Source organism: Procambarus clarkii, chromosome 40, assembly GCF_040958095.1.
Source record: "Procambarus clarkii isolate CNS0578487 chromosome 40, FALCON_Pclarkii_2.0, whole genome shotgun sequence".
Taxonomy (NCBI): Eukaryota; Metazoa; Arthropoda; class Malacostraca; order Decapoda; family Cambaridae; genus Procambarus; species Procambarus clarkii.
This window is the reverse complement of record NC_091189.1, coordinates 32,725,793-32,746,274: the sequence shown is the minus strand read 5'-3', so window position 1 is coordinate 32,746,274 and position 20,482 is coordinate 32,725,793. Positions and strand designations below refer to the sequence as shown.

Sequence of the window (20,482 nt, the reverse complement as noted above, 5' to 3'; positions counted from 1 at the left end):
ATATATATATATATATATATATATATATATATATATATATATATATATATATATATATATATATATATATATATATATATATATATATATATATATAATAAAATATTGAGAGATGGTTAGATTCATTTATAATAAATCAGCTGTGTTCCTAAGATGGGTAAGGTAAGCGTCCATGTAAACATAGCCAATGTTTCTTTTAAAAGTTTCAGTACTATTTTACTGGGAATTATCGTAAGACATGATGCAACCAATTCCATGTGTCTCATAGTGAGCATTAGGTGCTTGTTTACGAGGACGGCCGGCACAAACTGCCTTATTTCACATCATATGACCACCCCCATCCCACCCCCTTCCCCCTCACCTCTCCCCTTCACCCCCTTCCACCCTCCTCATCCCCTCCCCCCTCCCTCCTCTCCCCCCTCCCTCTCCCCCCTCCCTCTCCCCCCTTACCCCCTCCTTCTTACCCCCTAACCCCCTCCCCCCTAACCCTCTCCCTCCCTCTCCCTCCCTCTCCCCTCCCCTGGCTAACTACTCAACACACCGGTTCATGCTAACTAGTTCAACGCACTGCAACCGGTCCTCTTGTCTAATACGTTGCATTTGTTACGGAATCGACCCATTCCCATAAATAATACACATTTCAAAACAAAAAATTATATTGGAGTTATCTGTGCATCGGATTGTGTAGGTTAGGTGGGTTGGTTGGGTTGCTACGTATCTGGTAAGGCAAAACAGTCGCATTTTTAACGGAGTGACAATTGGTACACAGGAACTGGTACCAGTGTGAGCCTTTATCTCCATGTACGAGAATACAGCGTCAGCCGCCTTCTTGGACCTCTGAACCGTACTGGACTACTAATTATCCGAACTCCCGTTATGGGGGGCGATGCCCTTGTACCGTTGTGATGCCCTTGTACCGTTGTGACGCCCTTGTACCGTTGTGACGCCCTTGTACCGTTGTGACGCCCTTGTACCGTTGTGACGCCCTTGTACCGTTGTGACGCCCTTGTACCGTTGTGACGCCCTTGTACCGTTGTGACGCCCTTGTACCGTTGTGACGCCCTTGTACCGTTGTGATGCCCTTGTACCGTTGTGACGCCCTTGTACCGTTGTGACGCCCTTGTACCGTTGTGACGCCCTTGTACCGTTGTGACGCCCTTGTACCGTTGTGACGCCCTTGTACCGTTGTGACGCCCTTGTACCGTTGTGACGCCCTTGTACCGTTGTGACGCCCTTGTACCGTTGTGACGCCCTTGTACCGTTGTGACGCCCTTGTACCGTTGTGACGCCCTTGTACCGTTGTGACGCCCTTGTACCGTTGTGACGCCCTTGTACCGTTGTGATGCCCTTGTACCGTTGTGATGCCCTTGTACCGTTGTGACGCCCTTGTACCGTTGTGACGCCCTTGTACCGTTGTGACGCCCTTGTACCGTTGTGACGCCCTTTTACCGTTGTGACGCCCTTGTACCGTTGTGACGCCCTTGTACCGTTGTGACGCCCTTGTACCGTTGTGACGCCCTTGTACCGTTGTGACGCCCTTGTACCGTTGTGACGCCCTTGTACCGTTGTGACGCCCTTGTGCCGTTGTGACGCCCTTGTACCGTTGTGACGCCCTTGTACCGTTGCCATGCCCTTGTACAGTTGTGAGGCGTACCTCCAGTATTCAGGGGCCCAGAGTCGTGAAGCACTTACGAAACAAGTACATCTTTATTCATGGCGGTTCTACTTACATTTACTCAACAGTGAGTCGGAAGCCCCACGAGGTAACTATAAGCGTGCAGAGGGGAAGTGAAGTTAAACGGTTTAGTATATGCAACCTGAGCCACACTGAGAAAAAAATATATGCAAATATTTTGCGTGTGTGTTTGCAGGTCATGATAGTTAGGTTGCTTGATAATACTCGCCTGTGATTGGTCTCTGCGACACCCTTCATAGGATGATGTATGTACGTGTTTGAGTATGTTTGTATATTTTTTGTAAATTAAATTTTGCCCCGAGGGGCGAGTTTATTGGGCAGCGTCACTCATCCTGTGAGTGGACACACCGCCATAGTGACAGTATTGGGCAGTGCCACTCATCCTGTGAGTGGACACACCGCCATAGTGACAGTATTGGGCAGCGCCACTCATCCTGTGAGTGGACACACCGCCATAGTGACAGTATTGGGCAACGTCACTCATCCTGTGAGTGGACACACCGCCATAGTGACAGTATTTGGCAGCGCCACTCATCCTGTGAGTGGACACACCGCCATAGTGACAGTATTGGGCAGCGTCACTCATCCTGTGAGTGGACACACCGCCATAGTGACAGTATTGGGCAGCGTCACTCATCCTGTGAGTGGACACACCGCCATAGTGACAGTATTGGGCAGCGCCACTCATCCTGTGAGTGGACACACCGCCATAGTGACAGTATTGGGCAGCGCCACTCATCCTGTGAGTGGACACACCGCCATAGTGACAGTATTGGGCAGCGCCACTCATCCTGTGAATGGACACACATCCATAGCAGCATGTACAACACTCCCCAATAGGAAGAAAACCCGCTGGGTTGTTCATCCTGTCACTTGTACCCAGACACAGCTGGGACTTGCTTAACTGTCGCATGTTTGTATATGTGTAAGAAATTAATGTTTATCATTCGGAATGTTCAGTAATAAATATGTAATATTTGTCTGAACACGTTGTACTGAACATTTTAAGCTGCCTTATACCTTTGTCTACATTTATGCTTCAGCAAACAATATTTCAATTCAATTTCATGGTATAAAAATCTTTCTTTTCCCCCAATGCGTCGCAATTTGTACGAATTCAATCGGAGTAAGGTTAAATATATCAGGAAAAAGCGCCAAGTCAATACAACTATATAGCACTGAGGATAAGGATTTAGGTTAAGGATGTATGGCAGGAATGATGCCCAACCACTTGGACGGTCGGGGATCGAATCGACGTGATGTAGAGAGGCTGATATAGCGCATATTTATATTATATAGTGTACAATTATATCACAGGTAATGCCATTAAGTCTGATAAGTAAAGAATGCACGAAGTCTGCAAGAACTCGAGAACAAATAGACATTAATGAATAAGAGTTTTTTGTTTGAGTTTGCTTTTGTTTATTGACTCTGGGTAAGGATTAGGGCCCCCCTCACCCCCCCTCACACCCCCCCCCCTCACCCCCCCTCACACCCCCCCCCCCTCACCCCATCCTCCGGGAGGTGGTTCAACTTTGTTAAATCTTAAGAAAACTTACAAATCTTCATAATTTTTATTGCGAAAAATTCATATAAATTTTAATGATTGGAATAAACATAAATCTCTCTATGGGGATGAAGACGGTGGGATATAATCTCCAAATTATTATATACAACAAATTTTAATAATCCTTTATAATTTATAATTACCTAGACGCAAATAAAACTTGGGAATGCAAAATTTTAATAATTGGGAACACTTTTAAGTGTTCCCAATTATAACAAAAATTAGTTATGAAGTTTTATTTGATTTCAGATAATAATAAATTATAGAGGATAATTATGGTGAGGGTGGTGGTTATGGTGAAGGTGGTGGTTATGGTGCAGGTGGTGATTGGCATTAGACGTCTCCCCCCCCCTCCCCCACCATCAGACGTCTCCCCCCCTCCCCCACCATCAGACGTCTCCCCCCCTCCCCCACCATCAGACGTCTCTTCCCCCCCCTCCCCCAGCATCAGACGTCTCCCACCCCCCTCCACCAACATCAGACGTCTCCCCCCCCCTCCCCCAGCATCAGACGTCTCCCCCCTCCCCCAGCATCAGACGTCTCCCCCCCCTCCCCCAGCATCAGACGTCTCCCCCCCCTCCCCCAGCATCAGACGTCTCCCACCCCCTCCACCAACATCAGACGTCTCCCACCCCCTCCCCCAGCATCAGAAGTCTCCCACCCCCTCCCCCAGCATCAGACGTTTCTCACCCCCTCCCCCAGCATCAGACGTCTCCCACCCCCTCCCCCAGCATCAGACGTCTCCCCCCTCCCCCAGCATCAGACGTCTCCTCCCCTCCCCCAGCATCAGACGTCTCCCCCCTCCCCCAGCATCAGACGTCTCTCCCCTCTCCCCCAGCATCAGACGTCTCTCCCCCCCTCCCCCAGCATCAGACGTATCTCCTCCCCAAGCATCAGACATCTCCCCCCCTCCCCCAGCATCAGACGTTTCTCACCCCCTCCCCCAGCATCAGACGTCTCCCCCCCCCTTCCCCAGCATCAGACGTCTCCCCCCCTCCTCCAGCATCAGACGTCTCCCCCCCTCCCCCAGCATCAGACGTCTCCCCCCTCCCCCAGGATCAGACGTCTCCCCCCCTCCCCCAGCATCAGACGTCTCCCCCCCTCTCCCAGCATCAGACGTCTCCCCCCCCTCCCCCAGCATCAGACGTCTCCCACCCCCTCCACCAACATCAGACGTCTCCCCCCCCCCTCCCCCAGCATCAGACGTCTCCCCCCCCCTCCTCCAGCATCAGACGTCTCCCCCCTCCCCCAGCAACAGACGTCTACCCCCTCCACCAGCATCAGACGTATCTCCTCCCCCAGCATCAGACGTCTCCCCCCTCCCCCAGCATCAGACGTCTCCCTCTCCTCCCCCAGCATCAGACGTCTCCCCCCCCTCCCCCAGGATCAGACGTCTCCCCCCTCCCCCAGCATCAGACGTCTCCCCCCCCTCCCCCAGTATCAAACGTCTCCCACCCCCTCCCCCAGCATCAGACGTCTCCCACCCCCTCCCCAAGCATCAAACGTCTCCCACCCCCTCCCCCAGCATCACACGTCTCCCACCCCCTCCCCCAGCATCAGACGTCTCCCCCCCCCTTCCCCAGCATCAGACGTCTCCCCCCCCCCCTCCTCCAGCATCACCAGCATCAGACGTCTCCCCCCTCCCCCAGCATCAGACGTCTACCCCCTCCCCCAGCATCAGACGTCTACCCCCTCCCCCAGCATCAGACGTATCTCCTCCCCCAGCATCAGACGTCTCCCCCCTCCCCCAGCATCAGACGTCTCCCCCTCCTCCCCCAGCATCAGACGTCTCCCCCCCTCCCCCAGGATCAGACGTCTCCCCCCCCTCCCCCAGCATCAGACGTCTCCCCCCCCTCCCCCAGTATCAAACGTCTCCCACCCCCTCCACCAACTTCAGACGTCTCCCACCCCCTCCCCCAGCATCAGACTTCTCCCACCCCCTCCCCCAGCATCAAACGTCTCCCACCCCCTCCCCCAGCATCAGACGTCTCTCCTCCCTCCAGCATCAGACGTCTCCCCCTCCCCAGCATCAGACGTCTCCCCCTCCCCCAGCATCAGACGTCTCCCTCCTCCCCCAGCATCAGACGTCTCCCTCCTCCCCCAGCATCAGACGTCTCCCCCCTCCCCCCAGCATCAGACGTCTCCCCCTCCTCCCCCAGCATCAGACGTCTCCCCCCTCCTCCAGCATCAGACGTCTCCCCCCTCCCCCAGCATCAGACGTCTCCCCCCCCCTCCCCCAGCATCAGACGTCTCCCACATCCTCAACCAACATCAGACGTCTCCCACCCCCTCCCCCAGCATCAGACGTCTCCCACCCCCTCCCCCAGCATCAGACGTCTCCCCCCTCCCCCAGCATCAGACGTCCCCCACCCCCTCCCCCAGCATCAAACGTCTCCCACCCCCTCCCCCAGCATCAGACGTCTCCCCCCTCCCCCAGCATCAGACGTCTCTCCTCCCTCCTCTAGCATCAGACGTCTCCCCCCTCCCCCAGCATCAGACGTCTACCCCCTTCCCCAGCATCAGACGTATCTCCTCCCCCAGCATCAGACGTCTTACCCCCCCTCCTCCAGCATCAGACGTCTCCCCCCTCCCCCAGCAACAGACGTCTACCCCCTCCCCCAGCATCAGACGTATCTCCTCCCCCAGCATCAGACGTCTCCCCCCTCCCCCAGCATCAGACGTCTCCCTCTCCTCCCCCAGCATCAGACGTCTCCCCCCCCTCCCCCAGGATCAGACGTCTCCCCCCCCCTCCCCCAGTATCAAACGTCTCCCACCCCCTCCCCCAGCATCAGACGTCTCCCACCCCCTCCCCAAGCATCAAACGTCTCCCACCCCCTCCCCCAGCATCAGACGTCTCCCACCCCCTCCCCCAGCATCAGACGTCTCCCCCCCCCTCCTCCAGCATCAGACGTCTCCCCCCTCCCCCAGCATCAGACGTTTACCCCCTCCCCCAGCATCAGACGTCTACCCCCTCCCCCAGCATCAGACGTATCTCCTCCCCCAGCATCAGACGTCTCCCCCCTCCCCCAGCATCAGACGTCTCCCCCTCCTCCCCCAGCATCAGACGTCTCCCCCCCTCCCCCAGGATCAGACGTCTCCCCCCTCCCCCAGCATCAGACGTCTCCCCCCCTCCCCCAGTATCAAACGTCTCCCACCCCCTCCACCAACTTCAGACGTCTCCCACCCCCTCCCCCAGCATCAGACTTCTCCCACCCCCTCCCCCAGCATCAAACGTCTCCCACCCCCTCCCCCAGCATCAGACGTCTCTCCTCCCTCCAGCATCAGACGTCTCCCCCTCCCCAGCATCAGACGTCTCCCTCCTCCCCCAGCATCAGACGTCTCCCTCCTCCCCCAGCATCAGACGTCTCCCTCCTCCCCCAGCATCAGACGTCTCCCCCCTCCAGCATCAGACGTCTCCCCCCCTCCCCCAGCATCAGACGTCTCCCCCCCCCTCCCCCAGCATCAGACGTCTCCCACATCCTCAACCAACATCAGACGTCTCCCACCCCCTCCCCCAGCATCAGACGTCTCCCACCCCCTCCCCCAGCATCAGACGTCTCCCCCCTCCCCCAGCATCAGACGTCCCCCACCCCCTCCCGCAGCATCAAACGTCTCCCACCCCCTCCCCCAGCATCAGACGTCTCCCCCCTCCCCCAGCATCAGACGTCTCTCCTCCCTCCTCCAGCAAAAGACGTCTCCCCGCTCCCCCAGCATCAGACGTCTACCCCCTTCCCCAGCATCAGACGTATCTCCTCCCCCAGCATCAGACGTCTCCCCTCCCTCCCCCAGCATCAGACGTCTCTCCCCCTCCCCCAGCATCAGACGTCTCTACCCCCCCTTCCCCCAGCATCAGACGTCTCCCCCCCCCTCCCCCAGCATCAGACGTCTCTCCCCCCCTCCCCCAGCATCAGACGTCTCCCCCCCCCCTCCCCCAGCATCAGACGTCTCTCCCCCCTCCCCCAGCATCAGACGTCTCTCCCCCCTCCCCCAGCATCAGACGTCTCTCCCCCCTCCCCCAGCATCAGACGTCTCTCCCCCTTCCTCCAGCATCAGACGTCTCCCCCCTCCCCCAGCATCAGACGTCTCTCCCCCCCTCCCCCAGCATCAGACGTCTCTCCCCCTCCCCCAGCTTCAGACGTCTCTCCCCCCCCCCTCCCCCAGCATCAGACGTATCTCCCCCAGCATCAGACGTCTCCCCCCCTCCCCCAGCATCAGACGTCTCCCCCCCTCCCCCAGCATCAGACGTCTCCCCCCTCCCCCAGCATCAGACGTCTCCCCCCTCCCCCAGAATCAGACGTCTCCCCCCCCTCACCCTGCAACAGACGTCTCCACCCTCTCCCCCAACAACAGACGTCTCCCCCCCCTTTCACCCAGCATCAGATGTCTCCCCCCCTCCCCCAGCATCAGATGTCTCCCCCCCCCTCCCCCAGCATCAGACGTCTCCCCCCCCCTCCCCCAGCATCAGACGTCTCCCCCCTCCCCCAGCATCAGACGTCTCCCCCCCTCTCCCAGCATCAGACGTCTCTCCCCCTCCCCCAGCATCAGACGTCTCTACCCCCCCCCCTCCCTTCCCCCAGCATCAGACGTCTCTCCCCCCTCCCCCAGCAGCAGACGTCTCTCCCCTCTCCCCCAGCATCAGACGTCTCTCCCCCCTCCCTCAGCATCAGACGTCTCTCCCCCTTCCCCCAGCATCAGACGTCTCTCCCCCTTCCCCCAGCATCAGACGTCTCCCCCCCCTCCCCCAGCATCAGACGTCTCCCCCCCTTCCCCAGCATCAGACGTCTCCCCCCCCCCTCCCCCAGCATCAGACGTCTCCCCCCCTCCCCCAGCATCAGACGTCTCCCCCCCCCTCCCCCAGCATCAGACGTCTCCCCCCCCCCCCCTCCAGTGATGGACAGGTTGAACCCTAATTACCCCGGACCGTCTCAGTGGACGGGTCCGGGGCAGCGACCCGTAATACCGTCGCCACCGTCCACCCCGCACTGCCGTCCAGTATATCCCGTCCAGGGTATACTTGTGTGTATACCTTGGTGAAGAGTGAATTAATTTGGTGAATACACTCACGCTTATATACACTTACGCGCACTCGCACGCGCACACGCGCGCGCACTCGCACACCAGGAAGCAGCTGTCTAACTCCCAAGTACCTGTTTACCGCTAGGTAACAGGGGCATCAGGGTGAAAGAAACTGCCCATTTGTTTCGGCCATCGCCGGGGATCGATCCCCCGTGTGTGTGTGTGTGTGTTTGTTTTCCGTTAATTTGTGAACTTTTTCTTAAGGAACATTAATACTCATTAATACCCATCCAGGTATATGGTACCTGTTCCCTAAATTGTCTAAGACAAACCCCTCAAGTGGTCGTTCCTTGGAGGAGGTCTTGGTAATTGTCTCATTAGTCCCCCCCCCCACAACCATCTGGCATACAGATACCCCCCCCCCCCCAACCCTCCCTCGTGTGGGCGGCCACACTGTGGCCCAACGTGGCCCTTCCTGGCCACGACCTGACACCTTGATTCCTTATGTTAGGGCACGTCTCATGCTTTGCTTCTGCCCCTCACCTTCCCTTCTGCCCCTCACCTTCCCTTCTGCCCCTCACCTTCCCTTCTGCCCCTCACCTTCCCTTCTGCCCCTCACCTTCCCTTCTGCCCCTCACCTTCCCTTCTGCCCTTCACCTTCCCTTCTGCCCCTCACCTTCCCTTCTGCCCCTCACCTTCCCTTCTGCCCTTCACCTTCCCTTCTGCCCCTCACGTTCCCTTCTGCCCCTCACGTTCCCTTCTGCCCCTCACCTTCCCTTCTGCCCCTGACCTTCCCCTCACCCCCTGACCTTCCCCTCACCCCCTCACTCCCCATCACCCCCCCCCCACCTTGTGTCTGCGACAGTACCCACTCTGTATATAGACGCTTGTTGCCAATCTTGTGGTTACCTTGCCTCGAAAAACATGACTTTGTAGATCAATTGGCCAATGAGGCTTGCAGGAGAGAAAACACTGATTATGACTTTGGACTATCTAATGCAATTATTAGAAACATACAAATTAAAGAAATTAATTCAGATTTAGAAGAACTAAGAAATGCCCAGAGACCTGAAAGCTGCAGTATTAAAAGCTATGACAAGTTTTGTAATAATAGGTATTTGTATGGTCAGCACAGTAACCGGACCAGGCAATGTGATGTAGTCATTGAGCGAATTCGCCTTGGCTCTAGGCACTTCTGGCAGGTTAGTAAGGCTGAGCCACTACCAGAATACTCAGATTGTAAACTCTGTGATAAACCTTTAATGCATTCACTTGAACACTATATTGATGAATGTGAAACCGTAAAGGACTTTAGACCTCCTGGCCTCTTGTACCACCAACTGTGTAACTATTTTATCGACTCAGGTGTTCTGGACGACATCCAAATAATTTATACAAAATTTGCTTGTTCATTTTAAAGAATGAAGAACAATTGTTCTTTATATTACTTCTAAGCTGCATCACTTATGAACCCATCCCTGCCCTTGTGTGGCAGTGCACAATAGAAAGTTGTTTTCACATATTCATACATTAAAACATTGATTGTAACCATGATATATAGGTACTTCCGCTTACAGTTTAGACCTATTGTCTTATGTATGACCTTCTGTCCTGCGTGACAGTGAATACCAGCATTATTCTCACTTTAATAAGACTTTATCAAAATCCTCAGATTAGGCAAAATTGTAATTAATTTTGTCAATGAAGATAATGATAAGTTGATTTTGGGGCTCAACGTCCCCGCGGCCCGGTCTCTGACCCAGACCTTCTGGTTGCTGGACTGGTCAACCAGGCTGTTGGACGCAGCTGCTCGCAGCCTGACGTATGAGTCACAGCCTGGTTGATCAGGTATCCTTTGGAGGTGTTTATCAAGTTCTCTCTTGAACACTGTGAGGGGTCGGCCAGTTATGTGTAGTGGAAAGAGTGTTGAACAGTGTAGGACCTCTGATGTTGATAGAGTTCTCTCTCAGAGTACCTGTTGCACCTCTGCTCATGCAGACGAGGAGTCACAGTAACGTGGCTGAAATATGTTGAACAAACCACACACTAGAAAGTGTGTGGGACGACGACGTTTCGGTCCGTCGTGGACCATTCACAATCGACTTGAGAATGGTCCAGGACGGACAGAAACCTCGTCGTCCCTTTACTTTCTAGTGTGTGGTTTAGTCAACCTCTGCTCTTCAACGGGTGTATTTTGAACATCCTGCAATACCTCCTGGTCTCATGTGATGTTATTTGTGTGTGCAGGTTTGGGACCTGCTCCTCTAATATTTTCCACGTGTAAATTATTTTGTATCTGTCCGGCCTGCGCTCATGAGAATTAAGATTTAGGCATTTTAGTTCGTCCCAATAATTTAGATTTGCTGAGTTCATTTTATCAGTAAAGAATCTCTGCACACTCTAGGTCAGCAATTTCTCCAGCTTTGAAAGGGGCTGTCATTGTGCAGCAGTACTCCATCCTAGAGAGCACTAGCGTCTTGAAAAGTATCATCATCGGTATAGCATCTCTAGTGTGAAAAGTTCTTGTTATCCAATCTGTCATTTCTCTTGTAGATGTTACGGCTACTTTATTGTGTTCTTTAAAGGTAAGATCTCCGCCTGTTGGATAATTATCCTGCCAAGGGATAAGGGAGGATAATTGGATAAGTGTGTGGAAGGATCTGGATAATTATCCACACAAGAGGAAAGTGTGGCTGGGCTGGATATGTAAATTATATATAAAAGCCTCAAGTAATCGCCAATTAGCGAAACACATTTTCCGACGATATTTGAAAAAAAAAACCTTGAAGTGAAATCAATACAAAGCAAGATGCCGAGAAAGCATCAAATTACACACAATGAAGGCAACAATAACTTGATCAATCTAAAAGAAAATCTTTGAATTTTGAAGGCGAGACGCAGGTTCGATCCCTTCCTCCTGCTCCACGGATTACCTCTTGCATATTGTCCTAGAAAACCACTCAATCACAATAGGTTAAACACCTTTTGTTTTACCACAGAGAAATACCAGGTAATAGGCGAAAATTGGCAGCAAAACGTTCAAATTAATTTAATTTTAATTTACCTATTACCAATCGCCCGCCATTATTAATTCTAGGAAGATGAAGAGAGGAAATTAGTGTAATCCTTAACTTAATTTAAGTTAAGGATTAACTAATCCTTAATTTGTAATCCTTAATTTGTGTCCTCGAACGAAAGTCGTTCTCGATCCTTATCTCGTCTCACGTCTTGTGTTCATCAAGTATTCTGCCCCTCACTGTGAGGAGTGCTGCTCTCCGGACTCCTGATTGTGGGGGTAATTTTCTCTCAAATGGAGGTAACTGGTTGATCATTTTTAATGGTGGAAGTCACTAATGGTTATAATTGTTTAGTTGCTTTGTTTTGTATATAATTCCCTACAGTATAATCATTAATTATGTTACATTATCTTAAATTGTTATATTGAGTTCATATTTTATGTCAAGGGCTTTATTATTACTGTGTATTGAGGGAAAATTAACAGCATTTTGTCATTGTATTTTTTAGGGGAAACTGTATTCTTGGAAATTGTACTCATTAAATTATTGTATATTTTACAATGAAATAATATGTAGGTTATGCAATGGGATTAAACACGTCATTGTACTAACTAGACAGAACTCCTCCGACTTAACCATGATGAGCTCACAGGTAATTTCTATAGTGTTAATGATTATCTAAATTTGTAACAAACTACAGTAATGTGAATAACGGCTTTAACAATCTAATATAATTAAAAACGAGACGATATGTAAAATAAGCCAACTTTTATGTATTCCACTCATGAATACAGTAAGATCTGAATACAAGAAGAAAAAATGTATTTGTAGAAGGGTTCTATTTCCCATTACGAGGCAGTTCTTGTTCATAACCACCCTAACATACGTCTAACCTGCGCCTGAAACAATTCAACGACGCCATAATAAAGCAGCTTTAAGAATGGAAATACATAACAATGTACAAATAAAAATATTTATATTATATATTTTTTTTACATCAGAAAGTCATTACACTTCAAAACAATGTTTACGTTGCCCACAACAGGTAAGGTGGTCAGACTGGGGTCACTAGAACTCAATTAAACTGTTTAATTCACTAATTCATCAACGTGGTCACGTTGCAGAGTTTCAACATTGCAAAAGATTGCAATCTAGTCACCCATCATCTTGGAGGAGCAAGCGAGCAGCGTCCTGTACGGTGGAAAGCGGACAGAGAAAACTAATGAGGCTGAGGTGCTACGTCCTGACTCGACTCTTAATCTGAGCATTTGACCCGGGGTTGTGCTAATAGACTCTTAACCCGATGGATGTACCCAGGTTCCCTGGTGTATATTAGTGAGTTAGAGAGTGACTAGTCCATCACTACTGGGGGTTGATGAGGGTGTTACACTCGACCGTGTTTTCCTATTCAACGTAGCACCATGAGCCGAAAAAATGTATCTTTTTCACTGTTGTACGTGATTAATGGTATAACAACCTTCAAGATAATTAGCATATAGTGTCTATAACCATTATTTATTAGCCCTTATCACATTACTCTAGTGAATATCTCAGCTCTCCGTCCAATCTGACATGAAATAAAGTATATATTAATATAATTACTCCTTGAAGAAAATATACTAATTTTTATCATATTAACATTTAAATTAGCATTACCCTTATACATAAGGAATAACTACACAATCCATGTAATTCCAGGTTCCTTGATGTAAACAACTGAACATCTGGAACATAGAGGTAATGTAGAAAACTGATCACTTAAACTATAAATAAACTTTGTTCAATTTAACAAAGGTAAGGTTTTACACAATTTTACTAAATTCTATCCAGACAGGAGCAACGCCCACAATGCTATGACGAGAGACTTGCGTCACGCTACAGCGTAAATTGACGTCTTTCTGAAAATAATACATTTTTTCCTAGCAATCATATAAGATTAGAAAGATTTATATTGAGAAGGTTCCAATGTCTGCCTAGACTAAATTGAGTATGAAGCACTAACAGTGAAGGCTGTATACACTTGGCTCTTACCTCTTATTAACGTAGCATGTAAGGTTGGCCAAAATGGGTATAAATAGCTGGGGAAAAAATTAATTTTGTCCAGGCAAATATGGTCAAAACGAAGCAGAATGCACTTTATGCATCTTCGAAAATGCAGCAACATGTTGGGGATGGGTACATGTCGTTTTGGAACAGAGTGCAGATACTTACACCATAAACTATGTAAATTTTCTATTAAGGGTCATTCCATCTCAAATCACCAAAACGTCACCTATGGCTCCCACTCGACCCTCTCCATATGTTATGAAATTTTGTAGTAAGGTAGCCCTAGACCCCAAGTGAAAATGTGCAAAATATTACTGCTCAATCTGCTTTGGTTCTTAAATGACAGGTCCATATTGAATGGGCTCTCGTCCCGTTATTGCGTAAATACCACAAAAATTACCAACTTTGACCCTTCATGTGAAGAACCTCTCTCACACTCGCAGCTCCCTGACAGCTGCCAACACCCACACATCGTGTCAGCAAGGCGGACAGCCCGCCGCCTGCTATCATACCTCTCACTGTATTTCCCACTTCTATACTTCCCTTCACCTATGCCTCTCCTTCTTTACCTCAAAAAAAAGACCCTTCGTTAAATCACATCTAGTGCCCAGAGAGGTGTGAAATTTGGCATACCAGGGCAACTTTTGGTGCGGAATACAGCAGTGTAATCAAAAATGTAGTTTGGGTAGCCATTCAGCTACCAATCCAACCCGTTCTTGCACTTTCGTATAGTCAATATTGACTTATTAAATACGTGCATATGTGACATACTAATTTATTGTGAATATTTTAGTTTACCTTGAAAAGCTTCATAGAAAACACCGACCTTACCTAACCTTCTTAGTATGTTAAGATAAGCATCTTATTGCTTCGTAATTACAATTATTACTTAACCTATTATAGGTATAGGTTAAGTAATAATTGTAATTACCTATTATAGGTATAGGTTAAGTAATAATTGTAATTACGAAGCAATAAGATGCTATTGCTATAAGATGCTATAAGATGCTATAAGATGCTATAAGATGCATCTTATTGCTTCGTAATTACAATTATTACTTAACCTATTATAGGTATAGGTTAAGTAATAATTGTAATTACCTATTATAGGCATAGGTTAAGTAATAATTGTAATTACGAAGCAATAAGATGCTTATCTTAACATACTAAGAAGGTTAGGTAAGGTCGGTGTTTTGTATGAAGCTTTTCAAGGTAAACTAAAGTATTCACAATAAATTAGTGTGTCACATATGCACGTATTAAATAAGTCAATATTGAATGTAAGAAAGTGCGAGAACGGGTTGACCAATCCATGTTAATATCACTGCCAATATATCTCAAAATATCTCCATATGCGTCATTCCCAATTTGGTTTTGAATGACACCATTGGATAGAGCAGATTTTTCTGTACAAGAGTAACTTTTATTTAGGTTGGGATCTGTATTCCTAGTACAGCCAGAGGACTCTGAAAATGACACTTTTATATGCGAGGCGAAAGTATACTGTCCCCTGTCCCCTTCACCCTCTGCACCCCCTTCACCCTCTGCACCCCCTTCACTCTCTGCACCCCCTTCACCCTATGCCCCTCCTCCTCACCCTATGCCCCCCCTTCACTCTATGCACCCCTATGCCCCCCCTTCACCCTATGCCCCCCTATGCCCCCCCCTTCACCCTATGCCCTTCCCCCTCACCCTATGCCCCTCACCCTATGCCCCTCCCCCTCACCCTATGCCCCTCCCCCTCACCCTATGCACCTCCCCCTAACCCTATGCCGCTCCCCCTCACCCTATGCCCCTCCCCTCTGTCCCCCTCCCCCTCTGTCCCCCCCCCCTCACCCTAAGCCTACCCTCTCTCTCCTTCAATAGCAATTTTCCTTAAGCCTCTTTCACCTTCAAATCTTCACTCTTCCCCTTTCCCTCCCTTCTCCAACCTTCCTCCCTCCCTCCCTTCCTTCCCTCCCTCCCTTCCTTCCCTCCCTCCCTTCCTTCCCTCCCTTCCTTCCCTCCCTTCCTTCCCTCCCTTCCTTCTTCCTTCCCTCCCTTCCTTCTTCCTTCCCTCCCTCCTTCCTTCCTTTCCTCCCTCCCTCCTTCCTTTCCTCCCTCCCTCCTTCCTTTCCTCCCTCCCTTTCTCCCTCCTTCCCTTCCTCCCTTCCCTCTCCCCCTTCCTCCCTTCCCTCTCTCCCTTCCTCCTCAAGGCTCCCTGCCCTCACCAAGGTGTAGGACAGACACACACAACAGTATACTCTGTATATGGCGAGTGTCCCATGTTGTGGTTGGCGATGGACGTGCGTGCGCGCGAGTGTGTGGGAGCGGGTGTTGCCATACGCGCGCGCGAATGTGTGCGTGCAACAAATGTAAACATAAAATTTAATAACTGTAGAAAATGTGAGAAAAGGGGAAATAATTAAGTAATATTTTAATATGTTCCAGCATGAGATTTAGGCTCGGGTTAAAGCTCTGGGGAGGGAGGATTGACTGGGCGCCTATCATTTGATGTTCGTCCCTGTTCACCCAGCAGTAATAGAGGCCTAGTTGTAAGCCGATTGAAGGTCGAGTTCCAGGGAAAATTAGGTGTGCAAGGCTTACCATGAGCTATGGGAAGGGAAAGCTCTCAGCCTGCTAACAGGAGTCAGCAGTCGTCTGCTCCTGTACCCTGCTGTGTGTAAAACTAGTAGGGTAAGGCTTACCATGAGCTATGGGAAAGGGAAAAGCTCTCAGCCTGCTAACAGGAGTCAGCAGTCGTCTGCTCCTGTACCCTCCTGTGTAAAACTAGTAGGGTAAGGCTTACCATGAGCTATGGGAAGGGAAAGCTCTCAGCCTGCTAACAGGAGTCAGCAGTCGTCTGCTCCTGTACCCTCCTGTGTGTAAAACTAGTAGGGTAAGGCTTACCATGAGCTATGGGAAGGGAAAGCTCTCAGCCAGCTAACAGGAGTCAGCAGTCGTCTGCTCCTGTCCCCTCCTGTGTGTAAAACTAGTAGGGTAAGGCTTACCATGAGCTATGGGAAGGGAAAGCTCTCAGCCAGCTAACAGGAGTCAGCAGTCGTCTGCTCCTGTACCCTCCTGTGTGTAAAACTAGTAGGGTAAGGCTTACCATGAGCTATGGGAAGGGAAAGCTCTCAGCCTGCTAACAGGAGTCAGCAGTCGTCTGCTCCTGTACCCTCCTGTGGAAAACAAAAAATCGAGAGCCTAAGGCTTTTAAATGTTCAGCCTTTATATATAAAAGTGATTGCCATGAAATGTCAACAAATTCTATCACTACACTAATCCGCGTAAAGTGACGGGCAAAGGTAATCATGCTGAAAATTATGGAACCGAAAATCATGCTGAAAATTATTGTGCACCTGGAGTGTGTGAAGTTTGTATTAAATGGACAGCTTAGATTTATGAGGTGAACGTCATGCATGACAAACTTAACAGAGTCTAAGACGAGAAACAGAGGGCTGCCTAGACTGTGTTTTGATACACACCGAAATCATAATAACGTGATATATCAAATGAACAAATCCACAAGGGCCGAGATGAGGGGTTCGAACCTGCGCACAAGATGTTCCCAGACGCGCATTAGTCACCTGTACCACGACATGGTCAAAAGAATTGCAACATGGAGTGCTACTGCCCTCACGAGGATCCCGAAGTTTCTCCCAAGCCCAATCGGGGCTCCACCCAATCCTCCCCCCCCCACCCCCTGCACTCGGGCTCTGTCAACCAGATATTCTACCTCTCCGCCCTTACTGCATTACACACCCAAGGTTCGAACCCTCATCACGGCCCTTGTGGATTTGTGATTTTGTTGATTGTATAAAGCCACTTAACACTATAGGTCATGAGAGGCTGGTGTACGAGAGGGAGACGCAAGCTGGGATAATTGGGAAAGGGATTACCTGAAGGACTGAAAACAGTCACAGAAGATTTTTTGAGTTAGAGGAAGGTGACGAGTAGGAGTCCGTGGGCCTATAGGACCTCATATATAGGGGAGCCGGTCGGCCGAGCGGACAGCACGCTGGACTTGTGATCCTGTGGTCCCGGGTTCAATCCCGGGCGCCGGCGAGAAACAATGGGTAGAGTTTCTTTCACCCTATGCCCCTGTTACCTAGTAAAATAGGTACCTGGGTGTTAGCTGTCTCGGGCTGCTTCCTGGGGGTGGAGGCCTGGTCGAGGACCGGGCCACGGGGACACTAAAGCCCCGAAATCATATCAAGATAACCTCCACTCTTCCTGGTTAGTGAATTGACCTATTAGAGGAAGTGAGCGCATTCATATCTGTGTTTGCAGGTGATACAAAGCTAATGAGTCGTGTAAACAACCAAGGACGACTGCAGAAAGATACAGGAGTGGCCAAACAAATGGTTGCTAGAATTCAATCCTAGCATGTGTAAGGTAATGAGTATGTGACAGGGAGAAAGAAGACCGGAAGTCGTCTTCAACTTACGCAACTTCATACTCAAACTCGACAAAGAATTCCAACTTCAGAATTGGCAAATTAATTTTGGCGCAATAGGTGGAACGAGGCTCGTAGGCCTATTGGAGTAGTTGGACCTCACTCCCCCCCCCCCACACACTGGTAGGTAGGCACTGATAGGCCAGCAGCATACACCAACAGTCTGGTAGACAGGTCGTTAACCGGGAGACACGATCAATTTCCGGGTGGGTGGGTATGTATGTGTACTCACCTAGTTGTAGTTGCGGGGGTTGAGCTTTGGCTCTTTGGTCCCGCCCCCTCCTCCCCCTTTCCTCAGTTGATTGACTCAACTGTCAATCAACTGGATTGTGTGTGTGCGCGTGGAGAAGGTGAGGGCGGCGGTCAACACGGATAGAAACTGATGCAAGAGCGAATAGAATGTCAGTGTGTTGGTAGATGTCGAGTGTGGGAGAGAGGTCTTGTGGGCGGGCCCCTGGCCAGCCTGTGGGGGCGGGCCCCTGGCCAGCCTGTGGGGGCGGGCCCCTGGCCAGCCTGTGGGGGCGGGCCCCTGGCCAGCCTGTGGGGGCGGGCCCCTGGCCAGCCTGTGGGGGCGGGCCCCTGGCCAGCCTGTGGGGGCGGGCCCCTGGCCAGCCTGTGGGGGCGGGCCCCTGGCCAGCCTGTGGGGGCGGGCCCCTGGCCAGCCTGTGGGGGCGGGCCCCTGGCCAGCCTGTGGGGGCGGGCCCCTGGCCAGCCTGTGGGGGCGGGCCCCTGGCCAGCCTGTGGGGGCGGGCCCCTGGCCAGCCTGTGGGGGCGGGCCCCTGGCCAGCCTGTGGGGGCGGGCCCCTGGCCAGCCTGTGGGGGCGGGCCCCTGGCCAGCCTGTGGGGGCGGGCCCCTGGCCAGCCTGTGGGGGCGGGCCCCTGGCCAGCCTGTGGGGGCGGGCCCCTGGCCAGCCTGTGGGGGCGGGCCCCTGGCCAGCCTGTGGGGGCGGGCCCCTGGCCAGCCTGTGGGGGCGGGCCCCTGGCCAGCCTGTGGGGGCGGGCCCCTGGCCAGCCTGTGGGGGCGGGCCCCTGGCCAGCCTGTGGGGGCGGGCCCCTGGCCAGCCTGTGGGGGCGGGCCCCTGGCCAGCCTGTGGGGGCGGGCCCCTGGCCAGCCTGTGGGGGCGGGCCCCTGGCCAGCCTGTGGGGGCGGGCCCCTGGCCAGCCTGTGGGGGCGGGCCCCTGGCCAGCCTGTGGGGGCGGGCCCCTGGCCAGCCTGTGGGCCGCCATGAGCACGAGTCTCTTAACAAACCACTAAAAGAAATACAGCCTTATTAAATCACACATTCGTGCTAATTTTCCCCAGCACAGCAGCAGCGACCATCAGAGGTGTGTGTACACAGCCGGGTGTGGTGTGGGGTGTTTGTTGCTCCTGGACACTCGCTCAGTGTACTTGTGTATCTTAACTAATTTACGACACCACAGAGCCCCTCCGAAGAGGATGAAAATAAACAGTTATGAGACCCATTGTGTAGAGTCCGGTAGACTCCCGTTTTCTGTTTTGGTCCTTTCCCCTATCTGCCTATTTCCCATTCTCCTTTCCACCACCTAATTCCCCCTCCCCCTCTCCCTCCCATGCCCCTGTCCTACCACTATCCCACTATCCCTCTCCCACCACAATCACACCCCCATCTCACCCCCATCTCACCCCCTCTCCCTTCCACCTACATCCAACGAACCCTTTTTCTCCCTACATTTCATTGTCCCAGTCAATCTTTCCTCCATATTTTTTCTATCCTTCCTCTCTGTAATCATTATACAGACTCCTATTTTTCCATCCCTGATACAGCTTACTTTCTATCTCCCCTTCCATGATACCGACTCATAACTTCCCCTTCCATGACACTATCTCACAGCCTCCCCTCCCTTTACATTAGTCTTCCTTTCCATAACTCTCCTTTTACCATCCTTAAATTAATATAGACTCGTAACATTTTTTTAATACATTATAATCTCCCCTTGTATCATACAGCCTCTTTCCCTATCCCCTCTCATCATACAGCATCCCTCCCTGACCCATCCCGTCATGCAGCATCCATCCCTCACCCCATCATAGAGCATCCATCCCTCTCGGCCCCCCCCCCCATCACACAGCATCCATTGGCCCCCTCCCACTTGTACCCCCTCCCACCTACCCCGTCACGCTAGCCTGGCTTATCCACCGCTCCGCGAGCTTTCACGCTGTGCGCCTCTCCCATACACAATGCTTCCTGGGTCCCCCCCTCTCTCTCTTTCCCTCCCTCTCTTCCACCCTCTCTACCTTCCTCTCACTTCCCTACCCCGCGGTCGGCGCCGTCCCCCGGGAGCAGATTGGTCCGCGCAGCCGTGAGGTACGGACTTGAGAGCGTGAATCCGTCAGTTGGCGACCGAGTCTAGCAGCGCGAACATTGGCGCCGGTGTCAGTTGGCGCCCGAGAGACTGGAAGTGTGTGGAGTCACATTGGGTCAAGAGTTACGTGCTGGCGGTACACACCGGAGTGATGAGTTTATCGCAGATTGTTCGGATTAGCCGCGAGATGAGTTTACCGCAGTTGTTGAGAGAGAGGATGAGGACCATAGCGCCTACGGAAGACCGGTCGATCAATACCGTCAAGCGGAAGCTGTTCGGTCCGGTCGATCACGCCCACAACCTCAAGTTCGTTCACGAGGAGATGGCCAAGATCCAACAGGCAGACTGCAAGCGCTGGAACTTTGACTTCCAGGAAG

The 20,482-nt window shown here is 51.6% G+C and overlaps 1 protein-coding gene across 1 annotated transcript in view; it reads left to right on the top strand.

Annotated features, from left to right (window-relative positions):
* Positions 1-19,963: 19,963 nt before the first annotated feature.
* Positions 19,964-20,482, top strand: part of LOC123758029 (cyclin-dependent kinase inhibitor 1B-like) — a 2,528-nt gene continuing 2,009 nt past the window's right edge. Inside the window, exon 1 of the mRNA XM_045742198.2 lies at positions 19,964-20,482. This exon is cut by the window's right edge and continues 2,009 nt beyond it. Coding sequence (XP_045598154.1) covers positions 20,257-20,482 — 226 coding nt within the window. The 5' untranslated portion in view covers positions 19,964-20,256.